The sequence below is a fragment of the Rhinolophus ferrumequinum genome, chromosome 10, assembly GCF_004115265.2.
Source record: "Rhinolophus ferrumequinum isolate MPI-CBG mRhiFer1 chromosome 10, mRhiFer1_v1.p, whole genome shotgun sequence".
Classification (NCBI taxonomy): domain Eukaryota; kingdom Metazoa; phylum Chordata; class Mammalia; order Chiroptera; family Rhinolophidae; genus Rhinolophus; species Rhinolophus ferrumequinum.
In genome coordinates this window covers 8,670,343-8,694,295 of record NC_046293.1, presented here as the reverse complement: position 1 = coordinate 8,694,295, position 23,953 = coordinate 8,670,343, and the positions used below count along the sequence as shown (strand labels likewise).

General features: G+C 56.6%; 1 protein-coding gene across 3 annotated transcripts; it reads right to left on the bottom strand.

Moving 5' to 3' along the window:
- Positions 1-932: 932 nt before the first annotated feature.
- KCNJ4 (potassium inwardly rectifying channel subfamily J member 4) lies at positions 933-23,585 on the bottom strand. Of its 3 annotated transcripts, XM_033116084.1 has the most exons (3): positions 3,960-4,273; positions 3,261-3,358; positions 933-2,807 (listed from the first exon to the last, which is right to left on the bottom strand). In XM_033116084.1, the coding sequence occupies exon 3, from the start codon at positions 2,766-2,768 to the stop codon at positions 1,431-1,433; it is 1,338 nt and encodes a 445-aa protein (XP_032971975.1). In that variant the 5' UTR covers positions 2,769-2,807; positions 3,261-3,358; positions 3,960-4,273; the 3' UTR covers positions 933-1,430. The 3 variants fall into 3 exon arrangements, with proteins under 3 accessions (XP_032971975.1, XP_032971974.1, XP_032971976.1); XM_033116083.1 differs by lacking the exons at positions 3,261-3,358; positions 3,960-4,273 and adding an exon at positions 23,349-23,585; XM_033116085.1 differs by having other exon boundaries at positions 3,261-4,273.
- Between the last annotated feature and the right edge of the window lie 368 nt (positions 23,586-23,953).

Here is a 23,953-nt window from a genome sequence, read left to right as displayed (position 1 = left end):
CCACCCACTTTCCTTGCATTATAAAGTGTTGGCTGACATCCACACAGGGCTTTCCTGACCATCATCTTTTGGGAGAGACGTATGGTTCATCCCATCCTACAGATGATGAAACTGAGGCCAAGCTGATGGGCAGCTTGCTGACAGCCTCACAGCTAGAAAGTAGCAAAGCTCTGACTCGAACCTACGCAAACCTCTGAGGCTCACTCAGGATCCTTCCCATGGACTTCTGGGAAGGATAATGACAGGTGATAAAAGTCCCCTCCAAGGGTCAGTGTCTCAGAAAGGGGCGCACACACACACACACACACACACACACACACACACACACCGTTTCCCCGAAAATAAGACCTAGCCAGACAATCATCTCTAATGTGTCTTTTGGAGCAAAAATTAATATAAGACCCAGTCTTATTTTACTATAATATAAGACTGAGTCTTGTATAATATAATATAATACAATATAATACCAGATCATATTAATTTTTGTCCCAAAAGATGCATTAGAGCTCATTGTCCGGCCAGGTCTTATTTTAGGGGAACAGGGTACGTACCAGACACATACCACATGCAGACATACTCACATCATGTTGCTCTCTCTCTCTCTCTCTTCTCAACCTTCCATCTTCAACCAGCCTACCCCAATGGACCATATACTTTATTAAAAATATATAGTTACAAACTCCATTGTCAATCTGGGCTGGGCCTGGGGGCCAGAGGGACCACAGGGAGGGATGGCCCTTGTCCTGCTCCTTGGGGTCCCACCTCTGCACCCAACACCATCCAGGGGCCAAGATGGCTGGCCTTGAGGACCTCAAGGGACCAGCCAGCTGGTCAAGGGTAGGGGCTAGGCTTGATGGGCAGGGCACGGGAGGGGTGCACAGAGGGTCTGTACCTCCTTATCTTGCAGGTACAAATGGCAGAAGGTGGATCGAGTGCCTCCATCTGTCTCCATTTATAGATATTTACAAAAGAAAGTCATGAGCAACAGGCCACAGTCATGCAAAAAAAAAAAACCAAAAAAAAAAAAACGCACCCCCTCCCTACCTCCCCCCAAACTAACCCCCTGCCCACCCCAGAACCCCATGATGCCCACCCCCCAGCAGTCCAGCCGCCTTCCCCAAGGTTCTGAGAACAAAAGGGACACGTCCTTGAAGGGTCTGTGGGGAAAAGGTGGTGAGTCTGGGGTCCCTGAGCTGCCAGCAGGTAGGCGCTGGTGAACCCAGGCTGATAGCGCCAAAGGTTTCCTGGGCCCTTCCCAGGCCTGGGCTCTGGAGTCAGCAGGAAGGGGTCCCCCAGCTTTGAAGGCCCCACCTCCTTCCAGAAGGTCCGTGGAGCCAGGGTCAGCTCTGTCCTGAGTGTGGAGGGGGTGTTCCGACATCCCACCCCCGGCAGAGGCTCTTGTGGGAGGTGATGAGGGCAGGGCCGGAAGGTCAGATGGCCGACTCCCTGCGATAGGAGATGTTGTCCAGCGGGAGGGTGGCTTGCATGCGTTCCAGATCCAGGTGGCTGCCAAACTCCAGCATTCGGATGATGCCCGCCTCCTCCTTGGAGCCCGCCTCCAGGCCCAGGCCCGCAGCCACAGCCGCTGCGGCGGCTGCCGCTTCCTCCTCCATCTCCTCTTCCTCCTGGCTCATGAGGGCCAGCTCATTCTCGTAGCAGAAGGCACTGGGCGGGGGCGGCGGGGCGGGCAGCACGGTGATCTTGCTCTCCTGCAGTTCCCGGGCGGAGCAGCAGGGTGTGCCGGCCACCTCGTAGGTCTTGTGGAAGCGCGAGTAGTCCACCTTGTAGTGGCTCTTCTCCTCAAAGACCACGGGCTCGAAGCGGTGGCCCCACAGGATCTCGCTGGCCAGGTAGGAGCTGCGGGCCTGGGTGGTCATGGCGGTGGCCTCCACCATGCCCTCGAGGATGACCACAATCTCGAAGTCCTCAGACTCCAGCTCCTCCTTGCCCATGCCATAGAGCGGGCTGTCCTCGTCAATCTCGTGGACGATGATGATGGGCGACACCAGGAAGATGCGGTCCAGGCCGATGTCATAGCCCACGTTGAGGTCCCGCTGGTCCAGCGGCAGGTACTCGCCCTCCTGGGTCATGTAGGGCTTGATGAGCTGGGCCCGCACGTGGGCCTCCACGATGTGGCTCTTGCGCAGGTTGCCCACCCGCCACATCAGGCAGAGCTTGCCGTCGCGCACCGAGATGACCGCGTGGTGGCTGAACAGCAGCGTCTGCGCCCGCTTCTTGGGCCGCGCCATCTTGGCCATGATGGTGCCGATCATGAAGGAGTCGATGACGCAGCCCACGATGGACTGGACCACCACGGCGATGACCGCCAGGGGGCACTCCTCCGTCACGCACCGGAACCCATAGCCGATGGTGGTCTGCGTCTCCACCGAGAACAGGAAGGCGCCCAGGAAGCCGTTCACATGCATGATGCACGGCTTGGGGCTCGCCGGAGCTGCCCCACTGCTGCCCGCCGGGGCCCCCGCCGGGGCCACCGCTGGGCCAGCCTCCAGGTCACCGTGGAAGAAGGCGATGCACCAGAAGAGGAGGCCAAAAAAGAGCCAGGAGACGAGGAAGGCCGCAGAAAAGATCATGAGCATGTAGCGCCAGCGCGTGTCCACGCAGGTGGTGAAGATGTCCGCCATGTAGCGCTGCGACTTATTGCTCAGGTTGGCGAAGTACACGTTGCATTGGCCGTTCTTCTTGACGAAGCGGTTGCGGCGTTTCCGCCGGGGCACGTGGGCCTGCCCGTTACGGCTGTGCCCGTGCATGTCCTGAAGCCGACGTGGTCACCTGGGAAGACGCAGGGCCTGGGGAAAGAAGCCAGACATGAGAGAGGCTGAGGAGCAAGTGGCTGCCGTGGGGGCAGCCTCTCTGAGGGCTCCGGGGAACCCAGGCTGGGGTGGCAAGGCGTCCACCCAAAGCCGCTCAGAAGGGGAACAGCCTGGACTAGCACCCCAAGACCTCCTCTGTCCCAGTGGGCAGAATGTGACAGTGAAGGTGGTTCTGATGACAGAGAGGGAGTGTCGTCACCTGAGCCAGTGCCTCCATGGCCAGCCCAGCTCCGGAATTGGGGTCGCCAGGCCAGAAGCTGAGGCCACCAGGATCCAGGTCTTAGTCCTAGCCCCCTCATGCTGCCCCCTCCAAACCTCCTTTGCCGCTGTTGCGTTTCCTGGTGACAATCTTGGCTCCCCCCTCCCACCATTTGTCCCACTTGCCTTGAGCAGACGGAGCTGTAAGTGCTCTGGCCCCTGCTCACTTACCTGGGTTCAGCCTCTGCCGTATTGGATCTTTCTGGGGCTGGACATTCTCCGGTGCTGTCCAATATGGCAGCCACTGGCCACCTGTGGCTCTACATTTACTTTAAATGAAAATTGAATTCAGTTTCCCAGTTGCACTGGCCACGTTTCGAGTTTAAGCGCTCGTGGCTAATGGCTACCCTTCTGGACAGAGCTGACATAGGACATTTCCATCATTGCAGAAAGTCCTACTGGATAATGCTGGGACCTGCACCCTCCCCTCAGTTCCTGTCCTGTCCCCAAACTTGTTGGGAGCAGTGGTGGGTGAAGACACCAATGGTGATCAAGATGGAGGAATGGTGGTCAGAACGGTGGTGAAGCCCTGAGCTCTGGCTCCTGTGCAGGCATCACTATTCCCATGTCACAGGTGAGAGAACTGGGGCTCAGAGAGGGGCAGTGACCTGCTTAAGGTCACACAGCTGGTAAGTGGGTCCAAATCCAGGTGTGTCTAATACTTAAGCCACCAGGTGCTGTCAACATTGATGAGTTTATGGTGTGGAGACCTGGAGTAGGGGAGGCTGACACACCCACTGCCTCGCTGTGTCACCTTCAGACAACCCATTTCACCTCTCTGAGCCTCACTTTCTTCATCTGTAAAATGGGGATCAAAACGCTACCTCAAAGGACCCAAGGAGATAGTACTGCTCAGTTAGAGCCACTCACCCTCCTACCTTCCTTCCAGCCTCCCGGGAGCAGGAGGAAGCTGGTAAGAGGCAGGCTCCGGCTGTCAGCATCCCCAGCTGTTTCAGTGGAGGCGGCCCCTCACCCCACTGGGTGGCGGGTGGCTGGTGCATCGGCTGGCCCCAAGGACCCTCCCTCCAAACCTCCCTTCCCCTGGGGCCCCAGGAAAGAGATGGTGCTGCCCAGGGCCCCCGGTGACTGGCGGGGCTGGCCGGGCCTGGCTTCCCGGTAACATTTTGGCCCAGAATTATATAAGGCTGGAAGTTTCTATTTTCTGTTCTATTCTTCTTCCTGATCTAATTGTGCATCTGTGGCAATGTTTATACACTTCCCGGGTTCAGGACAACTCGGTTGCCGCAGCAACCGGTGCGCGCCAACGCTGTAATTTAGAGATCAACAGCTTCAGAGTCTGCCTCTTCCAGGGAGAAACGCCCTCTCTCAGCCCAGGGAGAGTGAGCCCTGCACCCCTCCTCCCCCGCGGTCACCCCACCCCGACTCTAGGTTCTGCTCCCTTCCCACCTTCAAAGAAGCTCCCTGGGTCCCACAGTCCTGGATGGAAGTCCGAGATCTACCATGTAACTTGTACAAGTTACTTCATTGCCCTGAAAGTCAGTTTTCTCATCTGGAAAATGGGGTCAGCGAGCCCTATCAGTCTAAAGACCTAACAGGTAATGTGGGCATGTGATACTGGCCCTTAAGGGGTCCTAACTTTACCCGGGCCTCCCAGACCCTCCCTGCCACCTCCCCCAGAGTCTCAACAACCGGGGTGTCAGGTGCACATTCTAGGCTAGAAACAGTTTTCAGGGAGGTCTTCCTTCACTAAACATCTCGTCTCTGCTCTGTCTCATGGTCCTAAATGCCTGCATTAGCACCACAGGAGGAACCAGACCTGGAAGGAACGGATGATCACTCATTTCAAGATCCTTGATTTACATCTGAACTCAAGGAAGTCCAGAGCTGGGACCGACTTGCTAAGGGTCCCAGGTTGAAGCAGGGGGCCAGCCCTGAACCCGAGCTCCTGGAAGAAGGTCAAAGTGCCTCCAGGAAGAGAGGACTGGGGGGTTGGAGCTAGGGGAAGAAAGGGCATCAGCCTGGCCCCAGCAGACTCTGGAAACCATAGGCAGTAGGTCTCCAGGAGAGAGGCAGAGGGGACAAAGTGTGGTGACCTGCTCTTTGATGGGTGAGGACACTGAGACCCAGAGAGGGGGAGGGACTGGCCGAGGGCCAGGGGAACCCTGGTGCTCTGCCCACAGGGACTGACCATGACTTGGGGCGTTGATGTTACGCTGCGGGCGAGGGCTCTTCCTGGGGCTCCCACTCTCTAGGGGGGCCCTGGGGTAAGGGGATGAGGGAGACCATCCCCCATGGCTACAGGCTGTTGGTCCTCCTCTCACCGGCACTGCCCACTACTTCCCGTCTGTGAGTGGAAGTGACAGGAGTCTCAGCCAAACCCCATGCCCCTGGGTTGTCCCCAAGGCTCCACACATCCCGCACCCCCCACACTCACCTCCCCAACTTCAGTACTCACCCCCCACCCTGCCCTCCGTCACCCCCACCCCTGGCATGTCCTCCGTAGTATTGCAGCCCAGCGGGGGCACAGCTTATCCCCAAGCCCTGCCTCCCCTCCTGGTCACAATAACGTTTCTGAGTGCCTGCTCTGGGTCAGGCCCTGTGCCCACCCTTGGCCTGTGATAACTTGGGTGGGGCTCAGAAATGTCCACTCTTGGCCCATGGGGAAAGCTGTCCCCAGACACAGGTGCTCTCCCAGACCCAGCCCCCTCCACCACAGAGGAGCCCATGTGTGGCCCGTCCCCCTAAAGCCCCTCATCTGCAGTGACCTGCTCAAATAAGCAAACGTGCCTGTCACCACAGACTTGGGCAGAAATGAGAGGTCCACCTGCCAGCGTGTGGGCTGACCGCACTGCGCCAGACCCAAAAGTGAAAAGCTTGAAGTTTGGTCTTGTGCCTTTGTGTGATAACTACCGGGAGAGGGTCAGGTTTTCTTTCCCTTGTTTGTCACATGGGGCTTCCTGGCAAAGGCATAAAGGCCTGAGGGGAAAGTATGAAAGAGGAGGGGTACAGATGGCAGAAGAGGGGAGACCATTCGGCACCATCCTCCTCTGAATATAGATGATTTATTAAAAGAGGGAGAGTACATCCTGGTTGTTTAGGGGCCTGTATCATGTCTACAATAAACCATACTTTTCTGAAAGGCAGGGAGCTACGATGGGGACGGTGGAGGCCCTGGGAGTCGGGGCCCCTCTCACTGCTGTAGGGGGTGACCTCGAGCAAGCCCTTCCCCTATGGGCCTGGGTTCTTCCTCCAATCGATATCCTTTCGCCTAAGTTTGCATCCTGGGACTCCTCCCATAGTAAACATTCTTTCTTTCGGGAAATGATGGGGATGGGAGATGCTTTGTAAAAACTTAATGTCCTTTCTTTGCAAAGTGAAGGGTTGACGATGCTGTGTCAGTTACCAAATTAAAAATAATTTTTTTACTGTGCTATGAACACCCAATATCTGGAGCCCCTCGTCCAGACTTCACTGGACAACTAGGGAAACTGAGGCAGAGAGCAGGGATATGGCACGGTGAGTCAGCAGCTGCCAAGGACACTTGGGCCTCAAGGAAATAGTGAAGGTAACCAGCAGGGCTGTCAGCTCGCTCGCTGGCATCGACCCTGCTTCTGTTACCTCTTACATTCTCCCTCTGATTTGATGACACTGAATGCCCCCTCCTTTCCCACAACTCCCTTTGCAAAAGAAAAGCAGATAGAGTGGCAGCAGCCCCCATGGGTTCCAGCAACTCGGGAAAATCGCCCTGTGCGCCCTCATACCACCCAAGGGAAACGCGGTGGAGGCTGCAGGGGCGTCTTACGCGGGCCTTCCAGTCCCGGACAGCAGCCGTCAGTCGAGGTCCTGAGACCTGGGCAGGTTTGTGGCCCCTAGGGGGCAGGAGCGAGGTGGCACTTAACCAGCCCGCAGGGCCTTACACACCTCCTTGTTACTGGGTGGGACAACCGGGGAGGTGAAGTGATTTGCCCGAGGTCACACAGTCCAGCTGTGGGGCCCTGCAGAACCCTCCTCCTCCTGTGTGGCTGCTCCCAGGGAACGGACATTCTAGACCTGAAGCATCCCTGCAACCCTGTGTGTATTTAGCAAGTATTTGTTAAGCACCTATCACAGCACAGGCAGGGTTATTATTTCTCTTCCCAGTTGAAGAATCACAGGCTAAGGGTGGGGGGGGAGTACAGATATAGCTGGGGGGAGTTCACACGGTAGAAGTGGCAAAGCTGGAATTCTGATTCAGTTCTGGCTGCCTCCGGTCCCTGACTCACCCTGGTCCCCAGCCTCTGGCCTCAGGCTCCCTCTACCTCCCACAATGCCCTGTTCAACTGGATCCCTTCATGCCTCTCCCCAGCCCCCCAAGCCCAGCCTGAGCCCCCTCCACTCTCCAAAGCCTTTCCTGCTGCATTGCCAGCTGCCAGCCCTGCCTCCTCTGCACCCCGGGGCCCTCACTGGCTGCTCCCCGCGACTTCTTTTCTACTCTATGAAAAGTAACATGCCAGCTGAACCCTCGTGTTTGGGGTGGCAAAACCTGGGTCTCAGTCTCAGTTCGGTCAACAGCTAGTATGTCCTCTTTGGACCTCAGTTTCCTCATCTGCAAAATGGAGATGATGATGTAATCTACCTCACCAGGCCATTGTTGAGGCAAACGGGATATCCACTCTGTGATAGACACACTGGCTGGAGCTTGAACAGGCATCGCAGGTAAAATGTAGAGAAGATGATGACGATGAAGATGAAGATGACGATGATGATGAAGATGATGATGATGAAGATGAAGATGATGAAGATGAAGATGATACGGTGAAGAAGATGAAGATGAGGATGACAGAGCACACTGTGCGGGGAGTCAGGAAACCCAGCTTCCAGTCTTGTTTCCACCACTAACTGCTCCAGCCAGGTGCTCCTTCTCTCCGTCTGCAAAATAGGGGGCTGTAACTGGTCCCCGGCAGGAGAGTTGGGAAGATGTAATGAACAAGGCACCCGGCACAGAGTCTGAAATAAGGCAGGTGGTGCACGGGTACTTCTGAGCCTGTCTTGAGTCTGGAGCGGGAGGCTGACTCTTCCACCATAGGGAGCAGGCACAGGGGTGGGGGGGGGCCTGAGGGGCAACTCAGTGCCCCCAGGAGGGGTTCTAGAGGGTGGGAAGCTTTCCCTGGGGAAGGGAAAGGAATTCACACCACTGTCCCACTTCCCAGTCCGTGAGGGGCATAGAACCTGCCCCCTCCCTCCTCCAGCTCTGAAGGACGCCTATCAGGCCTCCCTGGTTAGGGTGGGGGTCCTTTCAGGTCTAACAAATGGGGCTTTGCAGGGGAGGGAAAGGGCTCAAGGACCAGGCAGCTGAATTGTGCTTCTCAAAGAGTAAAAGGGAGCTGAGGATGGGTCTAGCCACAGGGGAAATGGTGGCAGGGTGTCCCTCCTGCCCACAGCCCTCTGCAGGCTCCTGTCCTGCTCCTTGGACCCTGGGAGGTCTGACTCCCATCTCGTCATGAATGTTGAGGGCCCACATCTTCCCCCTCCCAGTGCAGCAGCTTCAACTACAGAGTCGCTGTACCACTTTCTGCCTGTGTGACCTTGGGCAAGTTACTTAACCTCTCTGGTCCCTGCACTCTTCATCTTTAGGTGGGGCTAATAATAGTCCTTACCTTATAAGGTTGCAATGAGGAATAAATGTGACCATGCATATCACGTACCTGGCACAGAGTAAATAATTGATAAGTGGTCCGAATTACTCCCAAGGCTGTTGATCTCCCCTGAATTTCAGATGCAGTACCCAGAGTCCACCTGGCACCTGTCACATGGCCCTGCCCAGTCTGTTCTAGCACCAGTGCCAGGGAGCAGATGAGTAAGAGCTGTGGCCTCAGAGTCTCACAGAGCTGGGCCTGTCAAGCTCCAGCAGGTTTCTTGACCTCTCTGAACCTCTGTGACTTCATTTGGGAAGAAACACAGTAATGCCTACCTTTCAGCGTGGTTGCAAGGGCCAGACATAGGTTCTCAATTGTCATAAAAGTGCAGGCCACACAGTGGATGTTCAATTAACGCTGTTCCCCACACCTTCTTCTGTACCCTGAAACCCCACTGCACACCTAGCCCTCCCCCACAGGCCAATGATGTGACATTGTCAAGTTTACATGGAGTATTTAGCACACACTTCCTCCGTGAGGACACTGTTCTGAGTGCTTTACGCCCATCAATTCCTGCCATCCTCACCGTGACCTCCGAGGAAGTTACCATTGTCATCTATAATTTCTAAGTCAGAAAAACCAAGACACAGATAGGTTTAGCCACTTGCCCATGGTCACACAGCTCCTAAATGGTAGAGACAGGATCTGGCCGCGGGCAGTTACTGCCAGAGCACATGCATTAGACACTGTGCTCTCCTGCTTGAAGAAACACTGTCGCATCGCACATTTCTTCCACTTAGTAAACATTCATCAAGCCTACTATGTGCCAGATTCTGTCAAGTCAGTCCTATTGGGAAAGGAGACACTGGGTCATACATAAGTTGGAGCCAGGATCTGGGTCCCTGATTTTAGGTCCAGCCAGAGCCTAGACACACAGGTGACTCTGGGCTCCAGAGGGGCTCTGAACAGCACGGGGTGAACTGGCCCATCCCTCCAGCTCTGCACCCCACCTCTCCCTCCCAGCCACTCAGCCCTGCAGGTGAGCACGCTTAGAAAGCAAGTTCCCCAGAATGTCCAGACAAGCCTTCTGGTCATGGCCAAGTGACGAGCTGGTGGCTGGAGGACCCAAGTGCCACTGCTCCAACCTGCAGGTATGCCCTTTGTGGTATTTCCGACTCCTGGCCCCTGCCCTGATGAAGAACTCAACCCCACCCTCACCGCAGAGCCCCTTCTTTTGGGCCAGCCCATCCCACCAAAGGGGTCGCCCCAAACACTTGCACCCCTCTTCCCTACCGGGATTTGAAGGCGAGAGCGGCTCGCCAAGGCTTCTCTTTTCCAGGACAACCTCAGTCTCTCACTGGCAGTGAGATTCAGTCCCCACTGCCTTGCTGTGCCTCTGGGTCTGGCCCTGCTGCACACTTGTCCTCCACAGTCCTTCTTTCAGTGACTATTTATTGTTGCACACGTGCTATGGGTCAGACACGGGCTGTGGACTCGCCCGGCGTACACATCAGCTGGGGACAGATGCTGTACATGTAACAAGCATGTCCTAGGTGGGCAGTCATCAACCGTGGTGAGCTGCTTACAGGAGAAGTCTCGTGATGTGAGAGAGAAAACGAGAGACTCTAGCTTGGTGGGGTCCCCAAAGGCCTCGTTGAAAAAGTGACATTTCAACTGAGACTTGAGTAATAAGTGGGAGTCGAGTCCATCAGGAGAATTGTGTATCTGCGTAAAGGGTGTAGAAGATTCCAGAAAGAGTTCGGTGTGTCAAGAATCTGCCGCAAGAAGTGAGCAAGACGGAGAGTTGCCCAAGCTGAGCCCCAGAGGCGGGAGTGGGAAGGGTTGTGGGTTTCACCCTCCCGGCCGTGGGAAACAGGCAAGCAGGCGTGCGGTTTCACCTGGTTGGGTCTTTTAAGTTTTCATGTGAAATCTTTAAGACAAATAGGAATAAGAAATAATGCAATAAACTTCAGGCTTAAGAAAGAAAACTCCTCAACGTGGCTCCAGTGGCTCCCCGGCCCTTGTCCGGCCTGGCAGGCATGGCACACGCACGGGGGTAAGACATGTCTGGTGCAGTAGAAGCAGGAGGCTGACGAGGAGGCTCTTGCTGCTGCCCAGGCCAGCGATGGTGGTGGCTTGGAGCTGCCAGGGCGGTGGCAGCAGAACTCGAGAGAAGGAAACAGATTCGGGACACAGCCTGGACAAAGAGCCACAAGGTTGGGGTGGATTGGATGGGCAGGGTGGGGAGGGGGCTGTCAGGAGCAGATGACGGTGGGACTCTGAAGGAGGACCAGGTTTAAGGAGAGGCATTTTCCAATGTGCGGTGGCCCTGGAATGTGCAGATGGAGATGTCCAGGCATGTCAGGCCCTGAAGTCTGGGCGGAGTGAGACCCGTTAGACCTTGAGCACCTGCATGATGTTTTAAGCTGTGAGAGTGGACAGGGTCACCTGGGCCTCGGACCCAGCCTCCCGTACCTGCACGTGGAGGAGAGCCTGGCACAGCAGATGGAGGCCGAGTGGCAGAGAGAGGAGACACAGGACAGCGGGCCCCGAAGCCAGGGGGCAAGGACTTTTAGTGGAGGTGCCCAGTGGTCCTGACCAGTCCAGACCACCCCAGGCCAGCAGCCCCACCTCCCTTCTCCACTTGATGACCCCCTTCCCTGGCCCAACAAGGTGGAGACTCCTCCTAGGCAGAGGGGAAGAGGAGGTGTGGCGGTGGGGGCATAGCTGGTGGGCAAGTGGCCAGAGCAGAGGGGACTTCCACAGAGCCCCCGACGGCCCTCCCTGTCCTAGCACCCCAGTGAGGGGCTGGGAATGGAAATAACCGTCCCCACCCACATTGCTTTGGCCTGGGCCTCTCAGCAAACAAGACCACAGGAGGTAGGGCTGCTGGTGCGGTGAGAGGGTCTCCCAGAGCTTTGGGAACGGGATGGATGCCCCTCACTCCACTTCCACAGAATTCCCTGGATTTACTGCTGGGCCCACAGGCTGCACCTAAGAAGAGGTGTGGGGAATGGGGGAAGAAAGGGGACGGGGAGTCAGCTAAGTGCCAGGCACGCCCCCTCCCTTGTTCTGGGAGGCCCTGGGTGGCTTTGGAGAGCCATGGGGTTGCCTGTGACACCTGCATACGCTCCTGGGATCTCGGCCTGCAGACAGTCACACCCACGAGGAACCAGGTGCCTTGTTCACCCAGCCCGATGCCCGTCCCCAAATGGTTCAGCACGCAGCCAGAAAAGAGGAGGAGGGAGCCCTGTGAGGAGCGATGTGGGGCTTCAAGATGTGTTTTAAGTGAAAAAAGGCAAGTCATGAGCACCGAGCATAGTATTTACCGTTTGTGTAAAACAGGAGAGAAAGAAATTTATAGATACACATATTTGCTTGTCTGTGCTTGTGTACGGATGGAGACCCAGGAAACTGGTGACACTGGCTGCCTCCGGGGAGGGGAAGCAGGTGGCTGGGGATAGGGTGGGAGGAAGAATTCTCACTGTATTCCCGTTGTGTCTTTTTAATTTTAGAACCATATGAATGTATTACCTACAGAAAGAAGACACATAGAAAGTTTTAAAATTAGTGTGTACATATGTGTATTTTTCTGAGAAGGATCATAACATTCATAAGGTCCTCAAAAGGGACTGTGATCCCAGAAAGCTTAAAAATACTTTACTTTTGTGCTGTGCAGCCGTAGAAAAATGCCTTAACCTCTCTGAGTCACATCCCTAAAATGTAGAGAAATAACACTCACCTCATAGGCATGTTTTGAGAAGATGGGCAGTGACACTGGAAAGTAAGGGTTTATAAACTGTAAAGTGCAGAAGCTCCTCTTGAAGGGGATGACTTAATGTCACCTCCCTTTGTCCCTGCAGCCCCCTCCAGGGCTCCTCCGAGCCCACCATTCTCCCGGCAGCTCTAATGGAGGCCCTGGCTGGTCCTTGCCTTCCTCTGGGAGTCCTCCAGGCCTGAGGAGCCCTCTCCAGTTGCTCTCTCACTCTCCCTCCTCCAGCCTTTGTGCACATGCCGTGCACTGCTCAAGCTCGTCTTGGCTGAAAATACCACTAGCCCCTACCACCCTCCCAAGCAGCCACAAGCAGGTTTGGCTCCTGTTCCTGGTATCTGCTGGATGTCTAAGAGGCGTCACAAACTCAGCATCGCCAAGACTGACCAGTCGTCCCTCCCTTGCCTTCTCCATCTCAGTCTGTGATTTCCCAGGGGGCCCCTCAGGCCTAACACCTGGACGTCATCCTTCAATCCTCCCCAAAGCCGATAGTCACAATAGTGGTACGCATGTTAATAAATGACATTTAGTGTTTGCTGTGGGCCAAGCCCCGGCCACTCCTTTGATTCTCACAACACCCTGGAGGTGGGTGCTGTTATTTTCATCCTCACTGGGAGTTCAAGAGCTTCCCCAAGCAGGTGAACCCTCAGGACCGGGCCCTGGATGCTGGCCCACACACAGTCCATCCAGCCTGCTGAGTGCTCCCTGCTCTGAGCCAATCACTACCAGACAACCCCATGGCCTCCTCCCTGCGCCTCCCTCCATCCTCTCCCCCTGCAGTTCCATCTCTACGGGCTGGGGACCCAAGTCACTCCTGAGCTTAGAGCTCTCAGGGCTTTCCTGCCCTCTCCGACCTCAACCCCTCCACTCCCCACTCACAACCCCAGCCACTGGGGCCTTTCTTCTTATCCCTTGAACACGCCAAGTTTATTCCTCTCTCTGGCTCTTGCCATTGGCTGTCCCTTCTAGTGGAAATCCTCCAAGACGACTGCTCCTACCTTCTTACCATTCTGGTTTGATTCAAAGGCTGCCTCCTCCACAAGGCCCCCCAGGCACTCTCCGTCTGCATCCCCATCTCCTCGCAGCATTTATCCCATTCAAATCGATTTATTTTGCAGTCTCCTTAAGTGCAGGGACCTTGAGTCTCTGCCTCACCCCTGAACCCTAGCCACTTAATGAACAGCTGATGACTGACAAAGAAACAAGATAATTTCAGCCCATCATAATTCCCATAAAGGACCTCAGCAGGGTGATGTGACAGAATGTGACCAAGGAGGAGCTATTTTTGCCACCGTAGTCAGGGAGAACCTCAACAAAGGTGGCCTCTGAGTGGAGACCAGAAGGAGACCTTCCGTGACACTGGAGTGGGAGCAGGACATCTGAGGCCTCACCCTCCCACAGGACATTGGCTTCTCTGCAGGTGTCACCCAGGGTCCTCCCAGGGGGGCTTTACGCCCAGACTCCTTAAGCCTGAAAGAGAAGCTCCAAGGACTGGGGGGTGGGGGGTGGGGCGCAGGGCCTAGCAGGAGAAGGTACGGCCCTTAGAAGGGGCCAGCCGCAGCATTGGGAATACTCCTCCCCCAACACCCAGCTCATCCACAGCCATTAGTGACTATTGCTGTTGGAACGCCTACTATGCACAGGCCAAGTGCTAGGTGCTTACTCATCATTTCTGAGCATCTGCCCATCTGGCTCCTAAGGCCAGAGACTTAGGCTTCATTCATTCATTCATTCATTCATTCATTCATTCATCACTCTAAATGGATGCTGAGCTGCAGTGCCATCTGCCCTTCTGCCTGGTGTGTCTCCAACACAGCACAGTGCCTTGCCTTAGAGGGCGCTCTATAAATCATTGTGGAATGAATGAATGTTTATTGAGCACCTACTATGTGCCAGGGGAAGAGAAGTGAGAAAGACACAGTATGTAAGCGTGTGAGTGTATGAGGACAGGAGACAAAGGGTCTGCACAGCCAGATGGCTTAGAGAGAAGGTCCCCAGGAAGATGTGGGCAAGTAGGAAGCGCAAAGACAAAGCAGGCCAGGGCTGGGCTGGGCAGAGAGCGGGAGCCAGGTCCAGTGCTGGGATGGCTGGCTGTAAGGCTGGGGGCCTGGAGCTAAGTGACCCGCTGGGCAAGGGAAGGGAGGTCTGAGGACAGAATGGTGGCCTCCTGGAACTCTCGGCACTTCTGTTGTTAGGAAGCGAGCATCCTGGAGAAAAGGAATATGCACCCCTGAGCCTCTATCAGTGGCACCCCCAGGATTTCCATACAGGGTAGTAGCTTTCAAACTTTTTGACCAAGACCCAGAATAAAAACACTGTACATTGCTATTCATTATACCATATATATTTTAAAAGCTGAAACAAAAGCCTCACAAAATACTTAATCCTCACTACTTGCAAAGTGCTTGCCATTTTTAAAATTTTGCTCTAAAATAATAAGTAGTGAATGCACTAAATCAACTTTACAACCACTGACGGGTCAGGGTCTGCATGCAGTTTGAGAAACACTGACCTATAGGGTGCCTGGTTGCTGTGGGCAGGTTGCAGTGGGGATCTAGGGCTTGTCTTGAAGCTGTGACTGACCGTGCGTGGACCATGGGCTTTTAGGGAGGCACAGCCATGGGGAGCTGGAGGTCCCGGGGAATACTTGGAACAGGCTGTTAGACCCTTAGGGTCACAGGACTGCTGCACTATAGACCAAATAATAGGGACTCTGGGTTCTGGGTCCAATCCTTTCCCCTGGCCCTGTGTTAAAATCCCCTGCTATCCTCCTAACTGATGCTACTCAGCAGTTGCTTGCACACCTCCCATGACAGGGAGCTCACCCCTTCCTCAGGCAGCCCACTAGAGTGTGCCATCAAAGCAGCTGGTAACTATAACTCCCTCCATGGCTGGCTGTCCATTCCCCTCTCTGTCTCCAGGCCTGTCGTCCCAGGGACTTGGGCCAGCTCCAGCACGAGGCCGTGGCCCACTCGGTACCCCATCCAGTTTCCTCTCTTCCCTGTTGCCCAGCTCTGGCCCCATGTCTGGGGGATGGCCCTGGAGCCCAGCCAGCGAGAGGCTCTTTCCAAGGTCAGGTGGCCTCAGGATCTGCAGCTGCACGGCCTGGCACTGGAGCTCAGCCAGCCCTACCCCCACCCAAGCAGGTCAGGAGGTCTGAGAGGGTGCAAGGGCAGGGCTTAGCATGAAGGTCAGGGGCTGACACCCAAGACAGCCAGAGAAGCAATATCTGAAGGTGATGGCTGCTGCGTGTGGGGGCTGCAGGCCTGGAAAACTGCCAGGAGTTACGACTGTGTGGTCGGGCCACACAGCAGCTCATGTCAACAACAGGCCATGTTACACTCACAGTCTCATGGGATCTTCCCAGCAATCACAGGGGCACCAGTTTACTCTATGGGTCAGGGGAGGAAGACTCAGAGAGGTGAAAAGACTGCCCAAGGCCACACAGCCACTTAAAGAGACAGCTGGACTTGAACCCAGATCTTCTGTTTCCCATCCGCCGGCCTCAACTGGGACTACCGAGGGTGGAGGAGCTAAGGCCTGGGGGCTGGGGGGCACAGGGGGAAGTGGCCATCCCTCCCATAAGGCAGAGGCTGGGTCCCTCAGGCCCCAGAGCGCACAGCCAAGGCCAAAGCGGAAGGTAGGTACGAATCAGCAGAACCTTTTAGAGACAAGTGGGCTGCGCCAGGAGACGGTGAGCCCTCTGTCAAGAGGGGTGCGGAGGGCGGTGACGCTCATATGTCAGAGTGACAGCAGCCCTTTCTGTCCCCCATGTCACTCACAGCAGCTCTGTGCCTGCCACCTCCCTGCATGGCCTCCTAGGGTTCCTGACTCACTGACCTCTATCCCATCTGTTCCCCCAGACTGAGTGGCACCTTAACCCTCACAGGGCAGAGGGGGTCTGGACTTCTCAGGCCAGTAGTGGGAGGGGGGCTCCTACAGGAAGTTTGGGGTGCGGGTTGGGAGAGGAGCTACAGAACGGGGTGGGGGAGTCCCAAGGCCAGCAGTGAAACCTGGTGCCAATTCTGCCACCACGTCCAGGTTGAGCAGACGCCCTCCCCCAGGCCTCAATCTCCTCGTCAGTAAAATGGGGTCAGTCCCTCCCAGTGCATGTACCCCCTCCTCCCTGACCGAGCTCCCCTCCCATCCTTGCAGCCCAGGTGGAGCCAGAACAGAAGGGGCAACACCAGACAACAGCCAGGCACACCGCCCCCATCACCACAGGATGCCCCTGTTTCACAGAAGAGCAAAAACAGGTTCGCAGGGGTACAGTGACCTGGTCCAGGTCACACGGGATAAGTCTGTGGCTAAGCTAGGGTTCAATCCCAGGCCTGCCTGACAAGGGCAGCGTTCCCCATTCAGCTGCACCAGCTGGTCCAAGGGGCTGCTACCCCTTCCCCTCTCTCCAATCTGGGGATTTGCCCAGGAGAGGGGGTTTGTGATATCCAGAACTTCCCTTCCTCCTCCAAAGCCTTTAGGTACAGGGAGTGTGTGTGTGTGTGTGTGTGTGTGTGTGTGTGTGTGTGTGTGTGTGTGTAGAGAGAGAGAGAGAGAGAGAGAGAGAGAGAGAGAGAGAGAGAAAGTCTGGCAGCCCTGGGGGTGGGAGGCAGAGGAGTCAGGAGGAGCCCTAGGTCCCAGTTCAGCCCCAGTTCTGCCACCATTGCTGTGTGACCTTGGGCAAATCACTGTGATCTCTGGGCTCAGTTGCTCCATCTCCCTTCAGAGTGCTGAAGAAAAAGCAGACATAGGAACAGACCAGGCCCACTGGGTAAAGCTGGGGAGAATTTTCTCCATTGTCCCAGGCCCAGGGGTGCCTCTGCCCAACTGCACCCCCTATGCCCTGCCCTGCATCCCCTCTGCCCTCCTGGAGCCCCAGCTGGGCCCATCTGAGCAGGCTTAGACCAAAGCTCCCAGCTGATAGGTCACCATGACAACGTCTTCTCCCTGCACAGCTCCAGCTGGGGTTTGGAAGGTAGAGGCCCACCTTTCTTAATAGCCCCTCTCCTTGACCTATCAATGCTCCTCATGGTCCCTTCACCTCCCCCTGCACACTGAGGCCAGATGTTCCCGTCCTGACACTAGGGCTGGAAAATGACAGGCCAGGGAGCCACAGAAAGGGGAAACTCACAGGGAGAGAAAGGGGAGCCCCAGGCTAGAAGAGATGTACCCTCCCTCCTCCAAGAGGCCAAATGGAAGGGTCCCAGAATAACTAGCACCGGGTGCATAGAAAGGGCAATGGATATATGGCCTCTTCTACCCCTGGGGCCTTGGGCAAAACCTTGCTTCTTGCTGAGCCTCAGTTTTTTCATCTGAAAAGTGGGAGTGACAGTCCTCAGGGTGGCAGGAAGGATTAACTGAAGTCATGAACATAAAGCCCAGCTCAGAGCCTGGCACACGGGCTCGTCCCCCCTCTGCAGCAGGACCCCCGAGAAAACCTCTGTCACCCCAGCCACCAAGCAATATGAGCAGCTTATGTGTGTGTGTGTGTATGTGTAAGAGAGTGTGAGTGTGCAAGTGTGAGTGTGTGCGCTCGTGACTGTGTGTGTTTGCTGGGAGGAGGTGACACAGGGATGCAAAGGGAGGGGGCAGGGGCCACACACCCCAGCATTCCTGCCACCCATTTGCCTGGCCTGTGTGTCCTGAAAAGAACAGTGGTCTGAGAATCAGGCAAAACCCATCAGTTCAAATCCAGTCCCAGCCATCTTCTACGTGTGTCCAGCCAGCCACTCCTCCTGGCTGAACCTCAGTTTCCCCTTCTTTAAATGGAGAGAACCGCTGACGTCTCAAGTCTTCAGATTCACCACAGGGAAAGACAGCACGCTGCAGGGACAGAACTGGCCCAGGCTTTGGGGGTGTTGGGGGGGGGGTGTACCCAGAGCAAGCTGGAGCGTGAGCCCACCCTGCCCCCGGCCCACCGCCCTGTGAGCCGTGTGCGCGCCTGCAGGAGCGCGCAAGCGCGTGTGTGACTCAAAGTCTATTCATAGCTGAGCTCCACCAGCTGCAGCGTCACAAGCAGAGGGGCCGCAGCCCATATTATTATTTCAATTACCATCTGAATTAAAAGTTTGAGCAGCGATCAGCCCACGTAGAGAGGGGATGAGGGAGCAGGAGAAAAATAAAGATGAAAAGGAGAAGAAGGGCTAGGCCTGGAGATCCCCCCACACCCCATGGAGGGCTGAGTCGCTGAGGACTTACGGCTTATGCCAGTCCCCAGGGTTCCTGCCCGCCCTGTACCCCGGGCCCAGGGAGGAGCGCTTTGGGACAACAGCCCAATGGCCGCTACTTTATGAAAATAGTTTATTAAATCCAGATTCTTGGTCACACGGATGGGCGTACCAAGCTCAGAGAGGGTGAAGAACTGTCCTAGAGTCACACAGGAACCATACCAAGGCTGATGGCTCCAAGACCCTCTCTCATCAGACAGGTCCCACCCACAGTGTCCCCTGATCTCACAGGCTGTATGACACTGACATCTGTGGGTGGCCCTGGGGCAGGACCAGGGAGGACAGACGTAGACCTGCTACCTATCCCTGCTGGTTTATCTTCTTGTTCCCAAGGCTGACTCCCCTACCCAAAGTCCTAGCCTAGCCAGCATCCTCTCAGCCCTGCCAAAACCACCCAGCAGTCGGCACCCATTCTAAACCTCATGCCACCACCAGCCCCAATGTCCCTCCTCACCCACTGGTGCAAGCGACAGAGCCCTGGCTCCAAATCTAACTCTCTGTAGGGTACCTTTGGGCAGATCATTCTTTGTCTTTGAGCTTCAGTCTTTCCGTTTGTAGAATGAGTTCTCCCCCTTGGGTGTGTGACTATATCTGTCTTCAGAATGGAGCCCCCAGAAGGTTCCTGAGGGGCTGTCATGTTGCGGGGGTGACAGACCGTCTCCTGCCAGCCCCAGGCCAGGGGAGGGACGTTGTCCACTGTTCCCAAGGAAGTCCCAGGGACAGCTCCCAAGAATCAGATTTGCCAGGACTCAAATACAGGCTCCTCCACTTCCCTGCTGTGTGACCTTGGACAAGTAACATAGACTCTCTGAGCCATGGCTCCCCCATCTGGAACACTGGGACAACAATTTGACATTGTAGGGTTGCTGGCCTTGAGGATTAAATGAGAAAGCTCCTAACCCAGTGCCTGGCAACAACGTGGGTTTCCTTGCTGGGAGACGGGTAAATGATGGGAGCTGCTCCTCGGAGGGATATCAAAGGCTCCTGGGATTTTGGATGTGGGGATGTCATTCCACCCAGCAAACAGGAGTCACTGGGTCAGGATCCCTGGAAGATACTCATCTGGTGTGGCTTGCCTAGCTCTGGGAGGGGGATGGCAGAGCTCACTATTTCACAAAGCAGCCGCAGATGCTCCCCATCTTTCTCCACCTCCACTCCCCCAGGAATCTTCTAGAGGGGCCATAATCTCCCAGTTTAACCCCAACTCCAACCTGTCCCTGCCTGGGACTGCCTGAAACTGGCTTCTAAATGAGCCTGAAAGGAAGCTTCTCCAACAGACCAAATGAGGGATAGGATTAATGTCCAGGGATGGCGAGAATGGGGCCGGGGAGCAGGAAGGGCGATGGGAGGGGGACCTTGAAGCTGCTGGGTCCTGTCCCAGCTGCCCACCCTCTTCCACAGGGTGTGCGTCTGCCTGTCCACTTCCAGGCAGGGATGGGAGCCAGGAGCCCTAGGTTCAGGCTCCAGCTCTGCTTCCTCTACCCCCAGACCATCACTGTGACCTTGGGGGGTCTACTTCCCTCTCTGGTCCTTGATTTCTACGTTTCTAAAACGAGGGCACCAGACCAGTGATTTAAGCTCCAAACCTTCTATTTGAATTGAGACACTGTCCCACTGCCCCCACCAATGGCTGGGTGGACCTGCACGCTGGGAGCCATAGGGGCCCTGAGTGTCTGTGGCTTCTGGACCAGAGACCATCTCTCTTCTCCTGTCCCCCACTTTCATGTCTATTACTTTTGAAGGTTCTATCGTCCCCATTTCACAGGTGAGGAGATGGAGGCATAAGAAGGTAAAGGCTCTTTTTCAAGGTCACAGACAGCCATTCAAAATTCAGGACTCCTCTATGCCCAGGAGAGCAGCAGGACTCAAGGGCATATTTTTCCCCCAGGAGAGTCGCCAAGATCGTGAGTGGTCAACTGTTCTTCATACAGACATAGACTGCACAGGATGGGCTGGGGGCTGCCCAAGGTCACACAGCAAGGCAATGGCAGACTGAGGTCCTGCACACAGGCTCCCTGCCTTCTAGGCTCCACCTAGCCAGGGGGACAAGCAACACAGTCTGACCTCGTGCCCTGGCCCTCGGATCTCCCCAAGATTGGATCCCTTGTCCTGCTTCTAGGCCCCACTTGGCTGCTCCCACAAGCCCCCAACACCTGGGACAGGCAGGAAGAGTGATCAGGAAGACGAAAAAGAAAGTTGAGAGTTGGCCGCTTGTCCCTGGGCCCTCTGTCCCTCCCTCTCCTTCTCTCCTCGTGCAGGGGGAGCTGCGGTGATGTAATGCACTCGGCTTTGGTCCTGGTGCCAATCTCAGAAGAGAGACGACAGATTGCGTGAGCCAAATTTGGCATCCTAGGGGGAGAGGCACGAAAAGTGGAGATGTGGAGGAGAGGAGCGAGGAGCCTGGGGCGGTGCAGGAGAAGCCCCCCTGCCCAGCAGACCCCAGGGGGGCCTGTCCTCCTTCCGCTCCGCCCCCACCTCCTCCCCAGCCCACCTGGCCTTGAGGCCTCCCCTCACTCTGGGAGGCCAGCCTGGCTGCTCCCTGACCCCTCGAGCCCCCCCATACACCAGTCCTGCCCTCCCCCCCATACACCATTCCAGCTCCATTTCCCATTGCCTCTAGTCTCCTGGTTACCATGTTGCTGGTTGTCATGTCGCTTACATGTCCTCGTGACTCAGTGGTCCCCACAGAGGGGCCCCCTCCTCCTCACACCCCCCTCAGCTCTCGCCCCCGCCTCCCCCAGATCCACATTAAGAAGGAGCCCGCCCTGTAAGCCTACACTGTTCCTCCTCCCCTTCCCTCTTAGCCTAAGCTAAGAAATCTTTTCACAGCACCTAGAGTCACTTATTCTCTGCTCCACAAAAGTCTGTTAAGAACCTACTATGCTCCAGGCTTGGGCAAGCTGCTTTCAGGGACCTGGCATAGTCTGCAAATCCCTGAGCAATTCAAGGAAGTCAGTACCATCATCCCATTCTCCAGTCGAAGAAACTGAGGCTCAGAAAGGTCAAGCCAGCTACCCAAGGTCACTTAGCAGAAACACAAGGCCAGCTCTGTCTGTTCCCAGTCACCCCGAGGCTTTTTCTAGATGAGGAACTTCCTTTTCAAGGGTAACCCAAGCATTCCTAACAACTAGCTCCCAAGCCCCAGATCCCCCTTCTAATTCCTGGACACTCCTCTCCTTGGTCAGCCCTCTATTTCAAGCCATATTCTCACCTCCCATTTTACCTTTGCATCATCCCAAAGGTAAAATGAGTCCATACTCCCATCTGCCCAGCACTTTCCCCAGCCTGTGAACAGCCCTCACTCAGCTCCCTTGAGCCTGGGTGGTGGGGGCGGGGGGCACTCGGAGGTCAGTGGGGCGAGGAAGGGTGTCCTTCCCATAGATATGGAAACTGAGTGTCAGGGAGCGAGTGACTCGCCCTGGGTGCTGGATCCTCAGATAGCTAAGCTGATTTCTGGGAGCCCAAATGGAGTATATATGAGGACCACTGCCCAGGGCGGAAAACCCCAGAAAGAGCCCCTCCTCCCCATGGAGAACAGAGTGGAATGTTCTAGGCTCAGCCCTCCAGGCTCCAGTTTGGATGTGGGTCAGCTCAAAGGCCAGTGGCCACGTTGCACTCCAGCCCTTATCCCACTGCTTCCTTCCGCCTTTTGCTCTCCTCATCCTAGGCCAAGCCAGGGTCACAGTGCGGCTCTCGGGCCCCCAACATCGTGGCAACAGCCCCCCAAAATCCCAAAGCTCAGGAGGTCGTGCAACTGGATGTGGGGAGAAGCAGAATAGACATCTTACACACGCACACGCGCGCACACACACGCATGCACACACACGCACGGACACAGGGTCTGGTTCCTCTCTCGGCCTCACCTGTGTGGCCGTTGGCCTCTCTCCCTCAGCTTCCTGTCCCCACAATCCTACTGCTCCTGAGGCCTCAGCTGCCAACTTGGCCAGGCTGCCCAACCTCCAGTCCCTCCACCACACTCCTGTCTGCCATGTCCCTGCACCCTCTCCCCACCCTGAGCCTGGGCACTGGGGCAGAAGTGTGTGCTGATGCTGGTGGGGGGACACTCAGCACGTTGTTGGGGAAGTTTCCCTCCTCCAGGGTTCATCCAGACCTCTCTTTCACTGGGGTTCTCCCCCTCCCCACAGCCTGTGTCTACCACTCTGAGATGACATGCCTTATTTACTGGATCCCTTGTCCCCTTACCCCGGGGTCACCTGGCCCAAAGTAGCTGCTCAAGACGTGAGAAGTGGGAATTTTTAAAACAATTAGTTTCAGGTAGGCAGTGGGATTGTTCTCAGGTGGCAGGGCCATTTGCAAACGGGCTGCAGCTGGGGAGGTGGAAAGGAGAGCCCCTCCCCCTTTTGCCAAGAGTCACCTGCCTTGAAGCTCCTCGGAAACCCAGTGTGACAACCGGGGGTGGGTGGAGATAGGGAAAGGTCGTGGCCGGGGCAGGAGGTCAAGGCCAGTTCCACCCTCCTCTCCCTCCTTCCTGGCATCAACCTAGACCTCGTTTCTCCGGACTGACAGACGGACAGAGCTCGCCAGCTTCTGAGAAGTCGCAGGAACCCGGGTCAGGGATAAGGCGCTGAGCGGGCGGGGCCAAAGCAGCCGGTCCAGGACACACAGACACGCACGCGGCGGGACAGACCGACAGACAGCGCCAGCGGTGGGCGAGGGCCGAGCTTACCGCGGGGCAAAGGTCCGACGAGTGTCCTGGAGGCGGCGAGACGGCACTACATCCCACGGCGCGGTCAGGCGGGCGGCGTCCCCGCGGGAGAGGGGAGTCCGGGCGCTCGCTCCTCGCCAGCCCCCCGGACCGGCCGCGCCCCCCTCCCCGGCTGCCGGTGGGTCTGTCCGTGGGTCTCCGGGTCTCCGCGCCTCCGCGCCGTCCCGCGCCGCTACCCAGCGGCCGTCCAACTTTCAGCACTGCCCGGCGCCGCGCCCTCGGCGCCGCCTGAGCGTCAGCATCGTCGGGCCCCGGGCCCGGGCTCAGAGCGCGGGGCTCCGGCGGCCCATGGCGCTCGCCGCCCGCGCTCGCGCCCCTCGCCTCCGCCGCAGGCGCCTTTCCTCCGCCGCCCCCCCACTGTTCTCTCGCTGTCACTCGGCGCTGTCCCCCGCCCTGAGCTGCGCGCCCTGCCCGGCTGCGCTCGCCTCCGGCCCCGAGCCGCCCCGCGCGGGCTCTGCGGCCACCTTCCCCGCCCCGCTTGCCCTCGGGTCTCTGCCCCTCTCCGGTCTCTGTCTCTCGACTGGTCTCTCCTGCCTCCCTCGCTCTCGCTGTCTCCCCCGCTATGG

What these genes read in the sequence shown, in the direction of transcription:
- KCNJ4 (XM_033116083.1), bottom strand. Translation starts at nt 2,768, where the DNA reads ATGCACGGGCACAGCCGTAACGGGCAGGCCCACGTGCCCCGGCGGAAA.